Genomic DNA, 14945 nt, shown 5'->3' on the forward strand with positions numbered 1-14945 from the left:
TAAAGTGCCTAACAGTAAAAGCCTAGATTGCCTTGAAGAGACTGTTGGTGGAATTATGGACATCAAAGACAATTCTGGTGAGGACTCGGAAAGAAATGAGGAGAGCTATTACACCGGAGACAGCGTAGATGGTGAGAAGCAGCACCCGAGAAACAGCAGCAGCAGAACCAGGCAACCAGCACAAGACAGTGCTGACACTGACCCACAAAGCGAGAGAGCTGAGTGCCTTTGCACAGGAGGCCTCCCGGTGGAGTGGGGCGCCTCTGGGCACTTATCGGTGAAGCTGGCCTTGCCGACCCATGGAGCAAGAAAGCTGAATGCCTTCCAACTGAAGTTTACTGGTGCAGGGAGGTACCTCCAGGCACTTATCAGGAGAGCTAAAGAGCTTTGGAACACTTGCCCCAGCAGGGCAGGCGCGAGTGAAGAGGCCCAAGGGGCTGAGAGGTCAAGGAACCAGGATGCAAGAGCTGAAGAGAAAAGGAACACAGGAAGTAGAGCTGCCTCAGTCTCAAGGGTAGGGCCACAACCTCTGGGGTCTCAAAGGGTGGAGCTGCCACTCAGATGGACTAGGAGAATGGGGTTGCCTAAAGCTGAGGAAGCAGAGTTGCTGCCCCATGACCCTGGAAGGAAGAGCTGAAGCCCAGGGCTGAGAATCAGGAGAGTGTGGCCAACACCCAGTCTGGAGGGCAGGGCCATCGCCTAAAAGATCTCAAAGAACAGAGAATTATTTTCAAGCCTTGAGAGTTAATGCAATGTATTCTGCTGACTTGCTTGGTGCCTGTTATCCCTTCTTTCCCTCCAATTTCTCCCTTTTGTAATGAAAATATCTACCTTGTGCCTTTTCCCATTGTGCTCTGGAAGCAGATAACTTGTATTCTAGATTTCACAGTTGAAGAGGAATTTCTGGATTTTGGACTTGGAGTTGATTTAAAACATGCACTATGAATTCTGGGGGACCAAAGGGTGGAATGTTACGGGTTGAATTGTGTCCCCCCAAAAATGTGTGTCTACTTGGCTAGTCCATGATTCCCAGTATTCTATGATTGTCCACCATTTTGTCATCTGATGTGATTTTCCTATGTGTTGTAAACCCTACCTCTATGATGTTAATGAGATGGGATTAGTGGAAGTTATGTTAATGAGGCAGGACTCAATCTACAAGATTAGATTGCATCTTAAGTCAATTTCTTTCAAGATATAAAAGGAAGAAGCAGGCAGAGAGACGTGGGGGAACTCATACCACCAAGAAATAACAGCCAGGAGAATAGCGTGTCTTTTGGACCCAGGGTCCTTGTGCTGAGACACTCCTTGACTAGGGAAGATTGATGACAAGGACCTTCCCCCAGAGCCAACAGAGAAAGAAAGCCTTCCCCTGGAGCTGACACCCTGAATTCAAACCTCTAGCCTTCTAGACTGTGAGAAACTGAATTTTTCTCTGTTAAAGCCATCCACTTGTGGTATTTCTGTTATAGCAGCACTAGATGACTATGACAACTGCTAACAGAGGTGCAGAGGTAGACACTGGAAAGCAAACTGCATGCTTGGGAGCAGCCTAGTTGTGTGTGACTTCATTAAACATAGCATGGAGGTGAGGTTGAGGGAAACAGTAAAGGTGGAAAGGTATGCTGGAACTAAAACTTGGAGATCCTAAATGTCATTGTTAGGCAGGCAGGATCTGGGATCCACAGATTTCTCAGTGTAGCAGTCACATGAACAAATAGGTAATGATACTTAGGAGGAATCAGTTTAAGAGTTCCTAAAATTTATAGCCGTTAATTCCTACATTAAAAAAGAACAAATATCTAAAAATCAATAACCTAAACGTCTCCCTTAAGAAACTAGAAGAAGAGAAAAATAAACCCAAAGCAAGCAGATGGGAAGAAATAATAAAGATTAGAGCAAGAAAAAATTAAATAGAGAATAAAAAAGCAACAGAGAAAAGCAACAAACCAAAAACTAGTTATTTGAAAAGATCAACAAAATGGACAAACTTTTAGCTATACTGACCAAGAAAGACTCAAATTACTAAAATCAGGAATAAAAGTGGGGACATTACTACTGACACTACAGAAATAAAAAAGGATTATAAGATAATACTATGAACAACTGCATGTTAACAAATTTGTTGTTGTTGTTGTTGTTAGGTGCCGTCGAGTCAGTTCCGACTCATAGCGACCCTATGCACAACAGAACAAAACACTGCCTGGTCCTGTGCCATCCTTACAATCACTGTTACGCTCGAGCTCATTGTTGCAGCCACTGTGTCAATCCACCTCATTGAGGGTCTTCCTCTTTTCCGCTGACCCTGTACTCTGCTAAGCATGATGTCCTTCTCCAGGGACTGATCCCTCCTGACAACACGTCCAAAGTATGGAAGACGCAGTCTCACCCCCTTGCCTCTGAAGAGCATTCTGGCCGCACTTCTTCCAAGACAGATTTGTTCCTTCTTTTGGCAGTCCATGGTATATTCAACATTCTTCGGCAACACCACAATTCAAAGGTGTCAACTCTTCTTCGGTCTTCCTTATTCATTGTGCAGCTTTCACATGCATATGATATGATTGAAAATACCATGGCTTGGGTCAGGTACACCTTAGTCTTCAGGGTGACATCTTTACTCTTCAACACTTTGAAGAGGTCCTCTGCAGCAGACTTGCTCAATGCAATGCCTCTTTTGATTTCTTGACTGCTGCTTCCATGGCTGTTGATTGTGGATCCAAGTAAAATGAAATCCTTGACAACTTCAATCTTTTCTCCATTTATCATGATGTTTCTCATTGGTCCAGTTGTGAGGATTTTTGTTTTCTTTATGTTGAGGTGCAGTCCATACTGAAGGCTGTGGTCTTTGATCTTCATTAGTAAGTGCTTCAAGTCCTCTTCACTTTCAGCAAGCAAGGTTGTGTCATCTGCATAACGCAGGTTGTTAATGAGTCTTCCTCCAATCCTGATGCCCCATCCTTCTTCATATCGTCCAATTTCTCGGATAATTTGTTCAGCATACGGATTAAATAGATGTGGTGAAAGAATACAACCCTGACGCACACCTTTCCTGACTTTAAACCAATCAGTATCCCCTTGTTCTGTCCAAACAACTGCCTCTCGATCTATGTAAAGGTTCCTCATGAGCACAATTAAGTGTTCTGGAATTCCCATTCTTCGCAGTGTTATCCATAGTTGGTTATGATCCACACAGTCGAATGCCTTTGCATAGTCAACAAAACACAGGTAAACATCCTTCTGGTATTCTCTGCTTTCAGCCAGGATCCATCTGACATCGGCAATGATATACCTGGTTCCACATCCTCTTCTGAAACCAGCCTGAATTTCTAGCAGTTCCCTGCCAGACTTGCTGCTGTAGCCGTTTTTGAATGATTTTCAGCAAAATTTTGCTTGTGTGTGATATTAATGATATTGTTCTATAATTTCCACATTCCATTGGATCACCTTTCTTGGGAATAGGCATAAATATCGATCTTTTCCAGTCAGCTGGCCAGGAAGCTGTCTTCCACATTTCTTGGCATAGGCGAGTGAGCACCTCCAGCGCTGCATGTTTGTTGAAACATCTCAATTGATATTCCATCAATTCCTGGAGCCTTGTTTTTCGCCAATGCCTTCAGAGCAGCTTGGATTTCTTCTTTCAGTACCATTGGTTCCTGGTCATATGCCACCTCCTGAAATGGTTGAATATCGACTAAATTCTTTTTGGTATAATGACTCTGTGTATTCCTTCCATCTTCTTTTGATGCTTCCTGTGTCGTTTAATATTTTCCCCATGGAATCTTTCACTATTGCAACCCGAGGCTTGAATTTTTTCTTCAGTTCTTTCAGCTTGAGAAACGCCGAGTGTGTTCTTCCCTTTTGGTTTTCCATCTGCAGCTCTTTGCACATGTCATTATAATACTTTACTTTGTCTTCTCAAGAGGCCCTTTGAAATCTTCTTTTCAGTTCTTTTACTTCATCAACTCTTCCTTTTGGTAAAGCAAAAGCTGCTCTACGCTCAAGCGCAAGTTTCAGAGTCTCCTCTGACATCCATCTTGGTCTTTTCTTTCTTTCCTGCCTTTTCAGTGACCTCTTGCTTTCTTCATGTATGATGTCCTTGATGTCATTCCACAACTTGTCTGGTCTTTGGTCACTAGTGTTCAATGCATCAAATCTATTTTTCAGAAGGTCTCTAAATTCAGGTGGGACATACTCAAGGTCATATTTTGGGTCTCGTGGACTTGCTCTGATTTTCTTCAGTTTCAGCTTGAACTTGCATATGAGCAATTGATGGTCTGTTCCACAGTTGGCCCCTGGCCTTGTTCTGACTGATGATATTGAGCTTTTCCATCGTCTCTTGCCACAGACGTAGTCAATTTGATTTCTGTGTGTTCCATCTGGTGAGGTCCATGTGTACAGTCGCCGTTTATGTTGGTGGAAGAAAGCATTTGCAATGAAGAAGTCGTTGGTCATACAAAATTCTATCATTCGATCTCCGGCATTGTTTCTATCACCAAGGCCATATTTTCCAACTACTGATCCTTCTTCTTTGTTTCCCTCTTTCCCATTCCAGTCACCAGTAATTATCAACGCATCTTGATTGCATGTTCGATCAATTTCAGACTGCAGCAGCTGATAAAAATCTTCTATTTCTTCATCTTTGGCCCTAGTGGTTGGTGCATAAATTTGAATAATAGTCATATTAACTGGTCTTCCTTATAGGTGTATGGCTATTATCCTATCACTGACAGCGTTGTACTTCAGGATAGATCTTGAAACGTTCTTTTTCATGATGAATGCAACACCATTCCTCTTCAAGTTGTCATTCCCAGCATAGTCGACTATATGATTGTCTGATTCAAAATGGCCAATACCAGTCCATCTCAGCTCACTAATGCCTAGGATATTGATGTTTATGCGTTCCATTTCATTTTTAATGATTTCCAATTTTCCTAGATTCATACTTTGTACATTCCAGGTTCCGCTTATTAATGGATGTTTGCAGTTGTTTCTTCTCATTTTGAGTCGTGCCGCATCAGCAAATGAAGGTCCCCAAAGCTTTACTCCATCCACATCATTAAGGTCAACTCTACTTTGAGGAGGCAGCTCTTCCCCAGTCATCTTTTGAGTGCCTTCCAACCTGGGGTGCTCATCTTCCAGCACTATATCAGACAATGTTCTGCTGCTATTCATAAGGTTTTCATTGGCTAATACTTCTCAGAAGTAGACGGCCAGGTCCTTCTTCCTAGTCTGTCTTAGTCTGGAAGCTCAGCTGAAACCTGTCTTCCATGGGTGACCCTGGTGGTATCTGGATACCGGTGGCATAGCTTCCAGCATCTCAGCAACACACAAGTCCCCACAGTACGACAAACTGACAGACACATGTCTGTCACGTCTGTCGTGTCTGTTAACAAATTAGATAACTTAAATGAAATGGACAAATTCATACAAACTACCAAAAATGACTCAAGAAGAAATAGAATAACTGAATAGACTTATAATAAGTAAAGAGACTGAATTAGTAATAAAAAAAATAACTTCCAACAAAGAAAATGCCAGGATCAGATGGCTTCACTGGTGAATTCTAACAGACATTAAAAGAAGAATTAACATGAAACCTTCTCAAACTCTCTGAAAAAAAAAATTAGGAAGGAATGCTTCCTATGTCATTCTATGAGGCCAGTATTACCCTGATACCAAAGCCAAATAAAGATACCACAAGAAAAAAAAAACTACAAACCAATATCCCTTTTGGATATAGATGCAAAAACCCTCTACAAACACTAGCCAACCTAATCCGGCAGCACATTAGAAGAATTATGCACCGTAACCAAGTGAAATTCATCCTAGGAATGCAAGGATGGTAATTCAGAAACCAATCAATGTAATATACCAGGTTAACAAAACGAAGGAAGAAAAACATGTAATCATCTGAATATATGCAGAAAAAACATTTGACAAAATCCAACACCCTTTCATATTAAAAACACTCAACAAACTAGGATTAGAAAGAAACTTCCCCAACCTGAGAAAGGGCACCTATGAAAAATCGCCAGCTGACATCACTGTTGTTCTTAGCCAGCTAACATCATTGTTGTTGTTCTTAAGTGCCATCAAGTCGGTTTAGATCCATAGCGACCCTGAGCGATACACAACAAAACACCACCCAGTCCTGCACTATGCTCACAATCCTGTTATGCTTAAGCTCATTGTTGCAGCCACTGAGTCGATCCATCTTATTGAGGGTTTCCCTTTTTTTTGCTGACCCTCTACCAAGCATGATGTCCTCCTGCAGGGACTAATCCCTCCTGATAACATGTCCAAAGTATGTAAGACGTAGTCTTGCCATCCTTGCTTCTAAGGAGCATGCTGGTTGTACTTCTTCCAAGACAGACTTGTTCGTTCTTTTGGCAGTCCATTGCATATTCAATATTCTTTGCCAACACCACAATTCAAAGGCGTTAACTCTTCTTCGGTCTTCCTTATTCATTGTCCAGCTTTCGCATGCTTATGATACGACTGAAAATGGCTTGGGTCTGGCGCACCTTAGCCTCAAGGTGACTTCTTCGCTTTTCAAGACTTTAAAGAGGTCTTTTGCAGCCAAGTTGCCCAATGCAATGCATCTTTTGATTTCTTGACTGCTGCTTCCATGGGTGTTGATTGTTTTAATTATGGATCCAAGTAAAATGAATTCCTTGACAACTTCAATCTTCATTTATCACGATGTTCTTAGTCCAGTTGTGAGGATTTTTCTTTTCTTTATGTTGAGGTGTAATCCATACTGAAGGCTGTAGTCTTTGATCTTCATCAGTAAGTGCTTCAAGTCCTCTTCACTATCCGCAAGCGAGGTTGTGTCATCTGCATAACGCAGGATGTTAATGAGTCTTCCTCCAATCCTGATGTCCAGTTCTTCTTCATATAGTCCAGCATCTTGGATTATTTGCTCAGCATACAGATTGAATAGGTATGGTGAAACCATACAATGATACAACCCTGATGCACACACCTTTCCTGACTTTAAACCATGCAGTATCCCCTTGTTCTGTCCAACTACCTCTTGATCCACATACAGGTTTCTCATGAGCACAAATGAGTGTTCTGGAATTCCCGCTCTTTGCAATGTTATCCATAATTTGCCATGATCCACACAGTTGAACGCCTTAGCATAGTCAATAAAACAGATAAACATTTTTCTGGTGTCCTCTGCTTTCAGCCAGGATCCATCTGACACCAGCAATGATATCCCTGGCTCCACGTCCTCTTCTGAATCCAGCCTGAATTTCTGGCAGTTCCCTGTCGATATCTGCTGCAGCCACTTTTGAATGATTTTCAGCAAAATTTTACTTGGATGTGATATTAATAATATTGTTGGATAAGTTCCACATTCAGTTGGATCACCCTTCTTGGAAAAAGGCATAAATATGGATCTCTTCCAATCAGTTGGTCAGGTAGCTGTCTTCCCAAACTTCTTGGCATAGGTAAGTGAGCACTTCCAGCACTGCATCTGCTTGTTGAAACATCTCAGTTGATATTGTAAATTCCTGGAGCCTTGCTTTTCGCCAACGCCTTCAGTGCAGCTTGGACTCCTTCCTTTGATACCATCAGTTCCTGATCATATGCTACCTCTTGAAATGGTTGAACGTCGACTAATTCTTTTCGGTAGAGTGACTCTGTGTACTTCTTCCAACTTCTTTTGATGCTTCCTGCATCATTTAATATTTTCCCCATAGAATCCTTCACTATTGCAATGTGAGGCTTGATTTTTTTCTTCAGTTCTTTCAGCTTGAGAAATGCCGAACGTGTTCTTCCCTTTTGGTTTTCTATCTGCAGCTCTTTGAACACGTCATTATAATACTTCACGTTGTCTTCTCGAGCCACCCTTTGAAATTTTCTGTTCAGTTCTTTTACTTCATCATTTCTTCCTTTTGCTTTAGCTACTGGATGTTCAAGAGCAAGTTTCAGAGTCTCTTCTGACATCCATTTTGGTCTTCTCTTTCTTTCCTGTCTTTTAATCACCTCTTGCTTTCTCCATGTTTGATGTCCTTGATGTCATTCCACAACTCATGTGGTCTTTGGTCATGAGTGTTCAACGTGTCAAATTTATTCCTGAGATGGTCTCTAAATTCAAGTGGGATATACTCAAGGTCGTTGTACTTTGACTCTTGTGGACTTGTTCTAATTTTCTTCATTTTCAACTTGAACTTGCAATATGAGTAACTGATGGTCTTTTCCACAGTTGGCACCTGGCCAACTGATACTATGAGCTTTTCCATTGTCTGTTTCCACAGATGTAGTCGATTTGATTACTGTGTATTCCATCTGGCAAGGGCCACGTGTACAGTCACCATTTACGTCAGTGAAAAAGGGTATTTGCAATGAAGAAGTCATTGGTCTTGCAAAATTCTATCATACAATCTCTAGCACTGTTTCTGTCACCAAGGCCATATATTCCAACTACTGATCCTTCTTCTTTGTTTCCAACTTTCACATTCCAATCACCAATAATTATCAATGCATCCTGATTGCATCTTTGATCAATTTCAGACTGCAGAGGCTGATAAAAATCTTCAATTTCTTCTTCTTTGGCTTTAGTGGTTGAATAATAGTCATTTTAACTGGTCTTCCTTGTAGGTGTATAGATATTATTCTATCACTGACAGCATTGTACTTCAGGATAGATCTTGAAATGTTCTTTTTGAGGATGAATGCAACGCCATTCCTCTTCAAGCTGTCATTCCCAGCATACAAGACCATATCATTGTCCAATTCAAAATGGCCAATACCAGTTCATTTCAGCTCACTAATGCCTAAGATATTGATGTTTTTGCATTCCATTTCATTTTTGATGATTTCCAGTTTTCCCAGATTCATACTTCGTACATTCCAGGTTCCAATTATTGATGGATGTTTGCAGCTGTTTCTTCTCATTTTGAGTCATGACACATCAGCAAATGAAGGTCCCGAAAGCTTTACTCCATCCACATCATTAAGGTCAACTCCACTTTGAGGAGGCAACTCCTCCCCAGTCTCTTCTGAGTGCCTTCCAACCTGGGGGGCTCATCTTCCAGCACTATATCAGACAATGTTCCACTGCTATTCATAAGGTTTTCACTGGCTAATTCTTTTCAGAAGTAGACTGCCAGGTCCTTCTTCCTAGTCTGTCTTAGTCTGGAAGCTCAGCTGAAACCTGTCCACCATGGGTGACCCTGCTGGTATCTGAATACCGGCGGTACAGCTTCCAGCATCACAGCAACATGCAAGCCCCTAAAATATGACAAACTGACAGACACGTGGGGGGTAACATCATAGTCAATGGTAAAAGACTAAAAGCTTTCCCCCTAAGATCAGGAACAAGAGAAGATGTCTGCTCTCACTACTTCTATTCAACATTTGTACCGGAGTTTCTAACTGGGTCAGTTAAGTAAGAAAAACAAATAAAAGGTATTCTTCATTGGAAAGGAAAAACGCACTGCCATCGAGTCGATTCCGACTCATAGCGACCCTATGACAGAGCAGAACTGCCCCATAGAGTTTCCAAGGAGCACCTGGTGGATTCAAACTGCTGCCCTCTTGGTTAGCAGCCGTAGCATTTAGCCACTAGGCCACCAGGATTTCCACCTCTGGAAAGGAAGAAGTAAAAATATCTCTATTTGAAGACGACATTATCTTATGTGTAGAAAATCCTTTTAAAACCCCACAAAAAAAAATGGAGCTATTAAAAAGACTAGTTCAGCAAAGTACAGGATACAAGATCAACATGCACCTACTCCTCACTTATTGACTATCTCAGTATCCAACATTTCTCATTTAGGACAATAGTAAAAAATCTACTATCTGGTGCATTAACTATGTATATCTGGCAGTAATGAATGCCGAGTTGCAAGGCAAAAGTAATGGTGGCCATGCTGGTTAAGGTGGCAACTTGGGTGGGCCATGATTCTCAGTGGTTTGGTAGTTATGGAATGGTGCAATCTGGCAGTTATGTAATGATGCCGTCTTTCTCCATTTTGTGATCTGATCATCCTCCATTTTCACATAACGCCGATTTTTACATAACGACTTGGTCTTTGAAATCTAACCATGTCTTTAAGTGAGAGTGAATGTACAAAAATTAGTTGTATTTATAAACACTAGCAAGGATAAATAAAAAATGAATTTAAGAAAACAATTCTATTTACAATAGCATCAAAAAGACTAAATTACTTAGGAATATATTTAACCAAGGATGCATAAGACTTCTACATTGAAAAATACTAAAGACTATAAAAAGGAACTAAATAAAACCTCAAAAAATGGAAAGATGTTATGTATTCATAGACTGGAAGACTTAATGTTGTTAAGATGCTACTATCCTCCAAAATGATCTACGGATTCAATGCAACCCATATCAAAACTCCAACTGCCTTCTTCGGCTGGAATGAACAAGCTGATAATTCATATGGAATTCCAAGGGACCCAGAATAATCAAAACAATCTTGAAAAAACGGAACTAAGTTTGGGGACTCACACTTCACAGTTTCAAAACCTACTACACAAAGTGTGGTACTGGCTTAAGATTAGACATAGAAGTCAATGGAATAGAATTGAGAGTTCACAAATAAACCGATACATCTACATTGTTGTTGTTAGGCACCGTCAAGTTGCTTCCTACTCATAGTGACCCTATGTACAACAGAACAAAACAGGCCTGGTCCTGGCCATTCTCACAATCGTTATTATGCTTGAGCCCATTGTTGCAGCCACTGTGTCAATCCAGCTCATTGAGGGTCTTCTTCTTTTTCGCTGACCCTCTACTTTACCAAGCGTGATGTCCTTCTCAATGGAATGGTCCCTCCTGATAACATGGCCAAAGTATGTGAGATGTAGTCTGGCTATCCATGCTTCTGAGCAGCATCCTGGCTCTACTTCTTCCAAGACAGATTTGTTCATTCTTTTGGCAGTCCATGGTATATTTAATATTCTTCACCAACACCATAAATCCAAAGGTATCAATTCTTCTTCAGTCGACCTTACTCATTGCCAAGCTTTCTAATGCATATGAGGTGATTGAAAACACCATGGCTTGCGTCAGGCACACCTTAGTCCTCAAGATGACAACTTTGCTTTTTAACACTTTAAAGAGGTCTTTTGCAGCAGATTTGCCCAGTCAGTCACTTATTTTTCACATGTGCCAAGACCATTCAATGAGTAGACAATAGTCTTGTCAACAAATAGTGCCAAAGTGACTGGATAGCCACATGCAAAGAATGAAGTTGGACCTGAGAAGTGAAGTCTTGATACATGTTACAACATGGATGAACCCTGAAGACATAATGCTAAGTCAAAGAATTCAGACACAAAAGGCCTCGTGTTGTATGATTCCATTTACATAAAATATCCAGGATAGGCAAATGCATAGAGACAGAAAGACTAGTGGTTGCCAGGGCCTTGTGGAAGTAGCAAATGGGAGCGATCGCTTAATCGGTACAGGATTTCTTTCGTGGGAGATGCAAACACTCTGGCGTTAGATAATGGTGATGGTTGCACAACATGGAGAACGCACTAAAAGCCATGAACACCCACTTTAAAACGGCTAAAATGGCCAATTTTATGTTATATAAAATTTTACCTCAATTTTAAAAAAGGTTCGTTAGATTATTAAATGTGAAAGTTCAAAAGAAATTTAATTAAAAAGACTGGGAAGAAACAATCCACTGAACTTGTTAACACATTGGATCTGAGAGACAGAAAGATCATTAGAAACCAAAGGTCAGAGTTGCCTCCAAAGAAATGTGGAAATTAGAAAAGAAAAAAAAGCTTACTGGAGGATGGGGACATAAATTTGGCTTTAGACATGCCAAAATGTTCAAGAGCTATATATACACTTGGCACTTTCCTTGTATCATACCCTTGGGTCACCATCATCTATACAGTTTCTCAACCTTGGCACTAGTGACATTTTGGATCAGGTAATTCTCTGTTGTGGGGGGCTGTCCGGAAACCCTGGTGGTATAGTGGCTAAGTGCTACAGCTGCTAACCAAAATGTCAGCAGTTCAAATCCACCAGGCACTCCTTGGAAACTCTATGGGGCAGTTCTATTCTGTCCTATAGGGTCGCTATGAGTTGGAATTGACTTGACAGCAATGAGTTTGGTTTGGTTTCGGTTTCGGGGGGCTGTCCAGTGCATTGCAGGATGTTTAACAGCATCCTTGGCCTCTACCCACCTGATGTCAGTAGTATCCCCCACACACACAACCATGACAACCAAAAGTGTCTCCACACATTGCCAAATGTTCCTGGGGGAGGGAGAAGGCATCAACTCTAGGCTGAAAATCACTGTCCTACAAGGATGACATATTGACTGTAAAAATTCAGTGAAAGTGGACCACAGTGAAACAAAGAATGCACGTGCACTATGTTGGCAAACGGTTTAATGTGGAGAACAACAATGCATTTCTGAGAAAGAGGTAAAAACTGCAGATGAAATTCACAGCACCACTAAGCTAAGTTTATCAAACGCTCTCCTGCCCCAAGCACTACCTAGAACCTCACCAACTGTTCAAGCTCTAGAAGTCAGTGATCGGCATCTGTGTTAATGTCCTTATCATTATTCACTGAGCCTAAATGAAGCAACAGATATTATTTTTTAAAAACATGCTTCATGCCCTGCTTCCAACACACAACAGAAAAACTGAGGCAAATCCATAGCCCGAGAAGACACTCAAACAGCAGATTAGAAATGGTGTCACAGCACATATGACAGCCACGCAGGTCAAAGTGCTCTAGGTCAGCGTGAAGAGACCTCGCAGTCAGAGTGAACAACAGTCATCTCCTGCTATAAAACTGAACCAAGCAGCAGACGTATTTCAGGAGCAAGTGAGGACAAGCTTCACGCTTGTACAATTCTGTCAAGAAAATATTCTAGGGAAAGAAGCATAGAAAAAAGATACGGACATCAGCATTTGATATTGTCCTGGTGGATCTTCCGGACAAACGCGCTCAAACTGACCTTGGTGCTCTGTCTTACTCGAGCATAGAATTCGGGTCAGGCATCTCACTGCTAGGTGAGAGGGGAGCCAAATGAGGGCAAATCACAGCAGAGAGGACAGTATTTAAGAATGGCTAAGGTGGCGCAAACTTTGTGCTCCACTGCTAACCTGTCGCCTTGGTGGGGCAGTGATTAAGCTTTTGGTTGCTAACCAACAGTTCAAATCCACCAGCCACTCCTTGGAAACCCCATGGGGCAGTTCTATTCTGTCCTATAGGGTCACTATGAGTCGGAATCAACTGGACAGCAACGGATTTGATTTGGGGGCGGGGGCTAACCTAACTGGTTGGTGTTCCAACCCTTCCAGCAGTACTGGAGAAAAAAAAGCCTGACAATCCGCTTCTGTTAAGAGTACAGACAAGAAAACCCTATGGAGCACTTCACTCTAGCACATGGTGTCGCCATGAGTTGGGACAGACTGGACACAACGGGTTTGGTTTGATCCTGTGGAAAACTTGAAAGGGCAGCGTTTTGGCCTTAGGTGAGCAAGCTGGCCTCCAGGGTGAAGATGGGCTCTACCCGGCTCAGCCAAACTCACAGCGCAAAGCAGCTGGTGCAAAACTCAAAACGCCACACGAGGCTGAGGGAGTGTTATTCTTTCTAGGTGGTCTCTTTTTTGGGTGCCGTTTTTTTCAGTCAAGTAATAGCGGTATTCTCCCTGGTGGGAGAAAAGAAGAACGGGGGCTTTTAAAGTTTCGAGCATGCGGTGAGGAGAAGGTAAAACCAAGCCACCTACGTTCAAAGTCTTTCCTAAGTGAGCCACGCTCCGTCTCCTCACCCTTCTTCAGGTTCCTCGAAACCCTGAGGGTCAGGGGAGGAGCGCACCCAGGACCCTCCGGGTCGCCGTCGTCCTGCAAACGTCGCGTGCTCCCAACGGCAGCTGCACCGCCACCCAGAGAGGCGGCATGAGTCTCCACTACCAGTGGCTCTGTCGGACCTTGCCCTGCGTGCCCGCCAGGCGGCGCTCTCCCTCTCCCCACTCCACACCGCCAGGCGGCGCTCTCCCGCTCCCCCCTCCACGTCGCCAGGCGGCGCTCTACGGCTCCCCGCTCTCCACGTCGCCAAGCGGCGCTCTCCCTCTCCCCACTCCGCACCGCCAGGCGGCGCTCTACGGCTCCCCGCTCTCCACGTCGCCAAGCGGCGCTCTCCCTCTCCCCACTCCACACCGCCAGGCGGCGCTCTCCCTCTCCCCACTCCACACCGCCAGGCGGCGCTCTATGGCTCCCCGCTCTCCACGTCGCCAAGCGGCGCTCTCCCTCTCCCCACTCCGCACCGCCAGGCGGCGCTCTACGGCTCCCCGCTCTCCACGTTGCCAAGCGGCGCTCTCCCTCTCCCCACTCCACACCGCCAGGCGGCGCTCTCCCGCTCCCCAACCTCCATATACAGAACTTTCTCAAAGCGGTGCGCAAGCCCCCATGCCGGGGGCGGAGCTTCACCGCGTCATAAACTGGCGGGAAAGGCCCTTATTCGCTGCGAGCCGCTGAGGTCTACCCATTCGTCTCCCTACTCTGGCAGCATCCCGGGCTGCCCCCCAGGCACCTTTCACCATAAGGGATGACAGCCCCATGGCGGTTCACGGTGTGGTTCTGATTCACCGCCATCTTGCTCCCTGGCGGCCCGGGCGCCCCTCAGATGGGAAGGGGCGAGGCCTGAGCCGAGCCGTGGGGCGGGGCTCCGAGGGGGCGGAGATTATGGCGCAAGGCCGGGAAGTGAGTGGGCGAGGCGGCTGGCCACGTGACAGCCAGTCAGCGGGTGAGGCGGGGTCCGAGCTAGGAGACGCCCCGACGGGGAAGAGGCGGGTCCAGGGAACTGATGGGCTCCTGGAACGAGCAGAGGCCCTCGCGGGTCGCCGGCCCGGCTGCCCCGCTACCCGCGGGTATGGGCTAGAATTGGCCCCATGCAGAAGCCAAGCTAAAAGCAGCAATCACGGCAATCCCT

The 14945-nt window shown here is 43.9% G+C and overlaps 1 protein-coding gene across 5 annotated transcripts in view; it reads right to left on the reverse strand.

Annotated features, from left to right (window-relative positions):
* WBP2NL (WBP2 N-terminal like) overlaps positions 1-14671 on the reverse strand; it is a 74234-nt gene extending 59563 nt beyond the window's left edge. For 3 of the 5 annotated variants that reach the window (XR_010321675.1, XR_010321674.1, XM_064283425.1), the window contains exon 1: positions 14547-14671. Coding sequence is in view for 3 of the 5 variants with exons in the window: in XM_064283425.1 (XP_064139495.1) it covers positions 14547-14608 (62 nt within the window). In the remaining 2 variants the exon portion in view is untranslated. The remainder of the gene's footprint in view (positions 1-14546) is intronic. The other 2 variants (XM_064283427.1, XM_023559879.2) reach the window with 2 other exon arrangements.
* Positions 14672-14945: the final 274 nt, after the last annotated feature.

Source organism: Loxodonta africana, chromosome 4 (genome assembly GCF_030014295.1).
Source record: "Loxodonta africana isolate mLoxAfr1 chromosome 4, mLoxAfr1.hap2, whole genome shotgun sequence".
NCBI classification, from domain to species: Eukaryota; Metazoa; Chordata; class Mammalia; order Proboscidea; family Elephantidae; genus Loxodonta; species Loxodonta africana.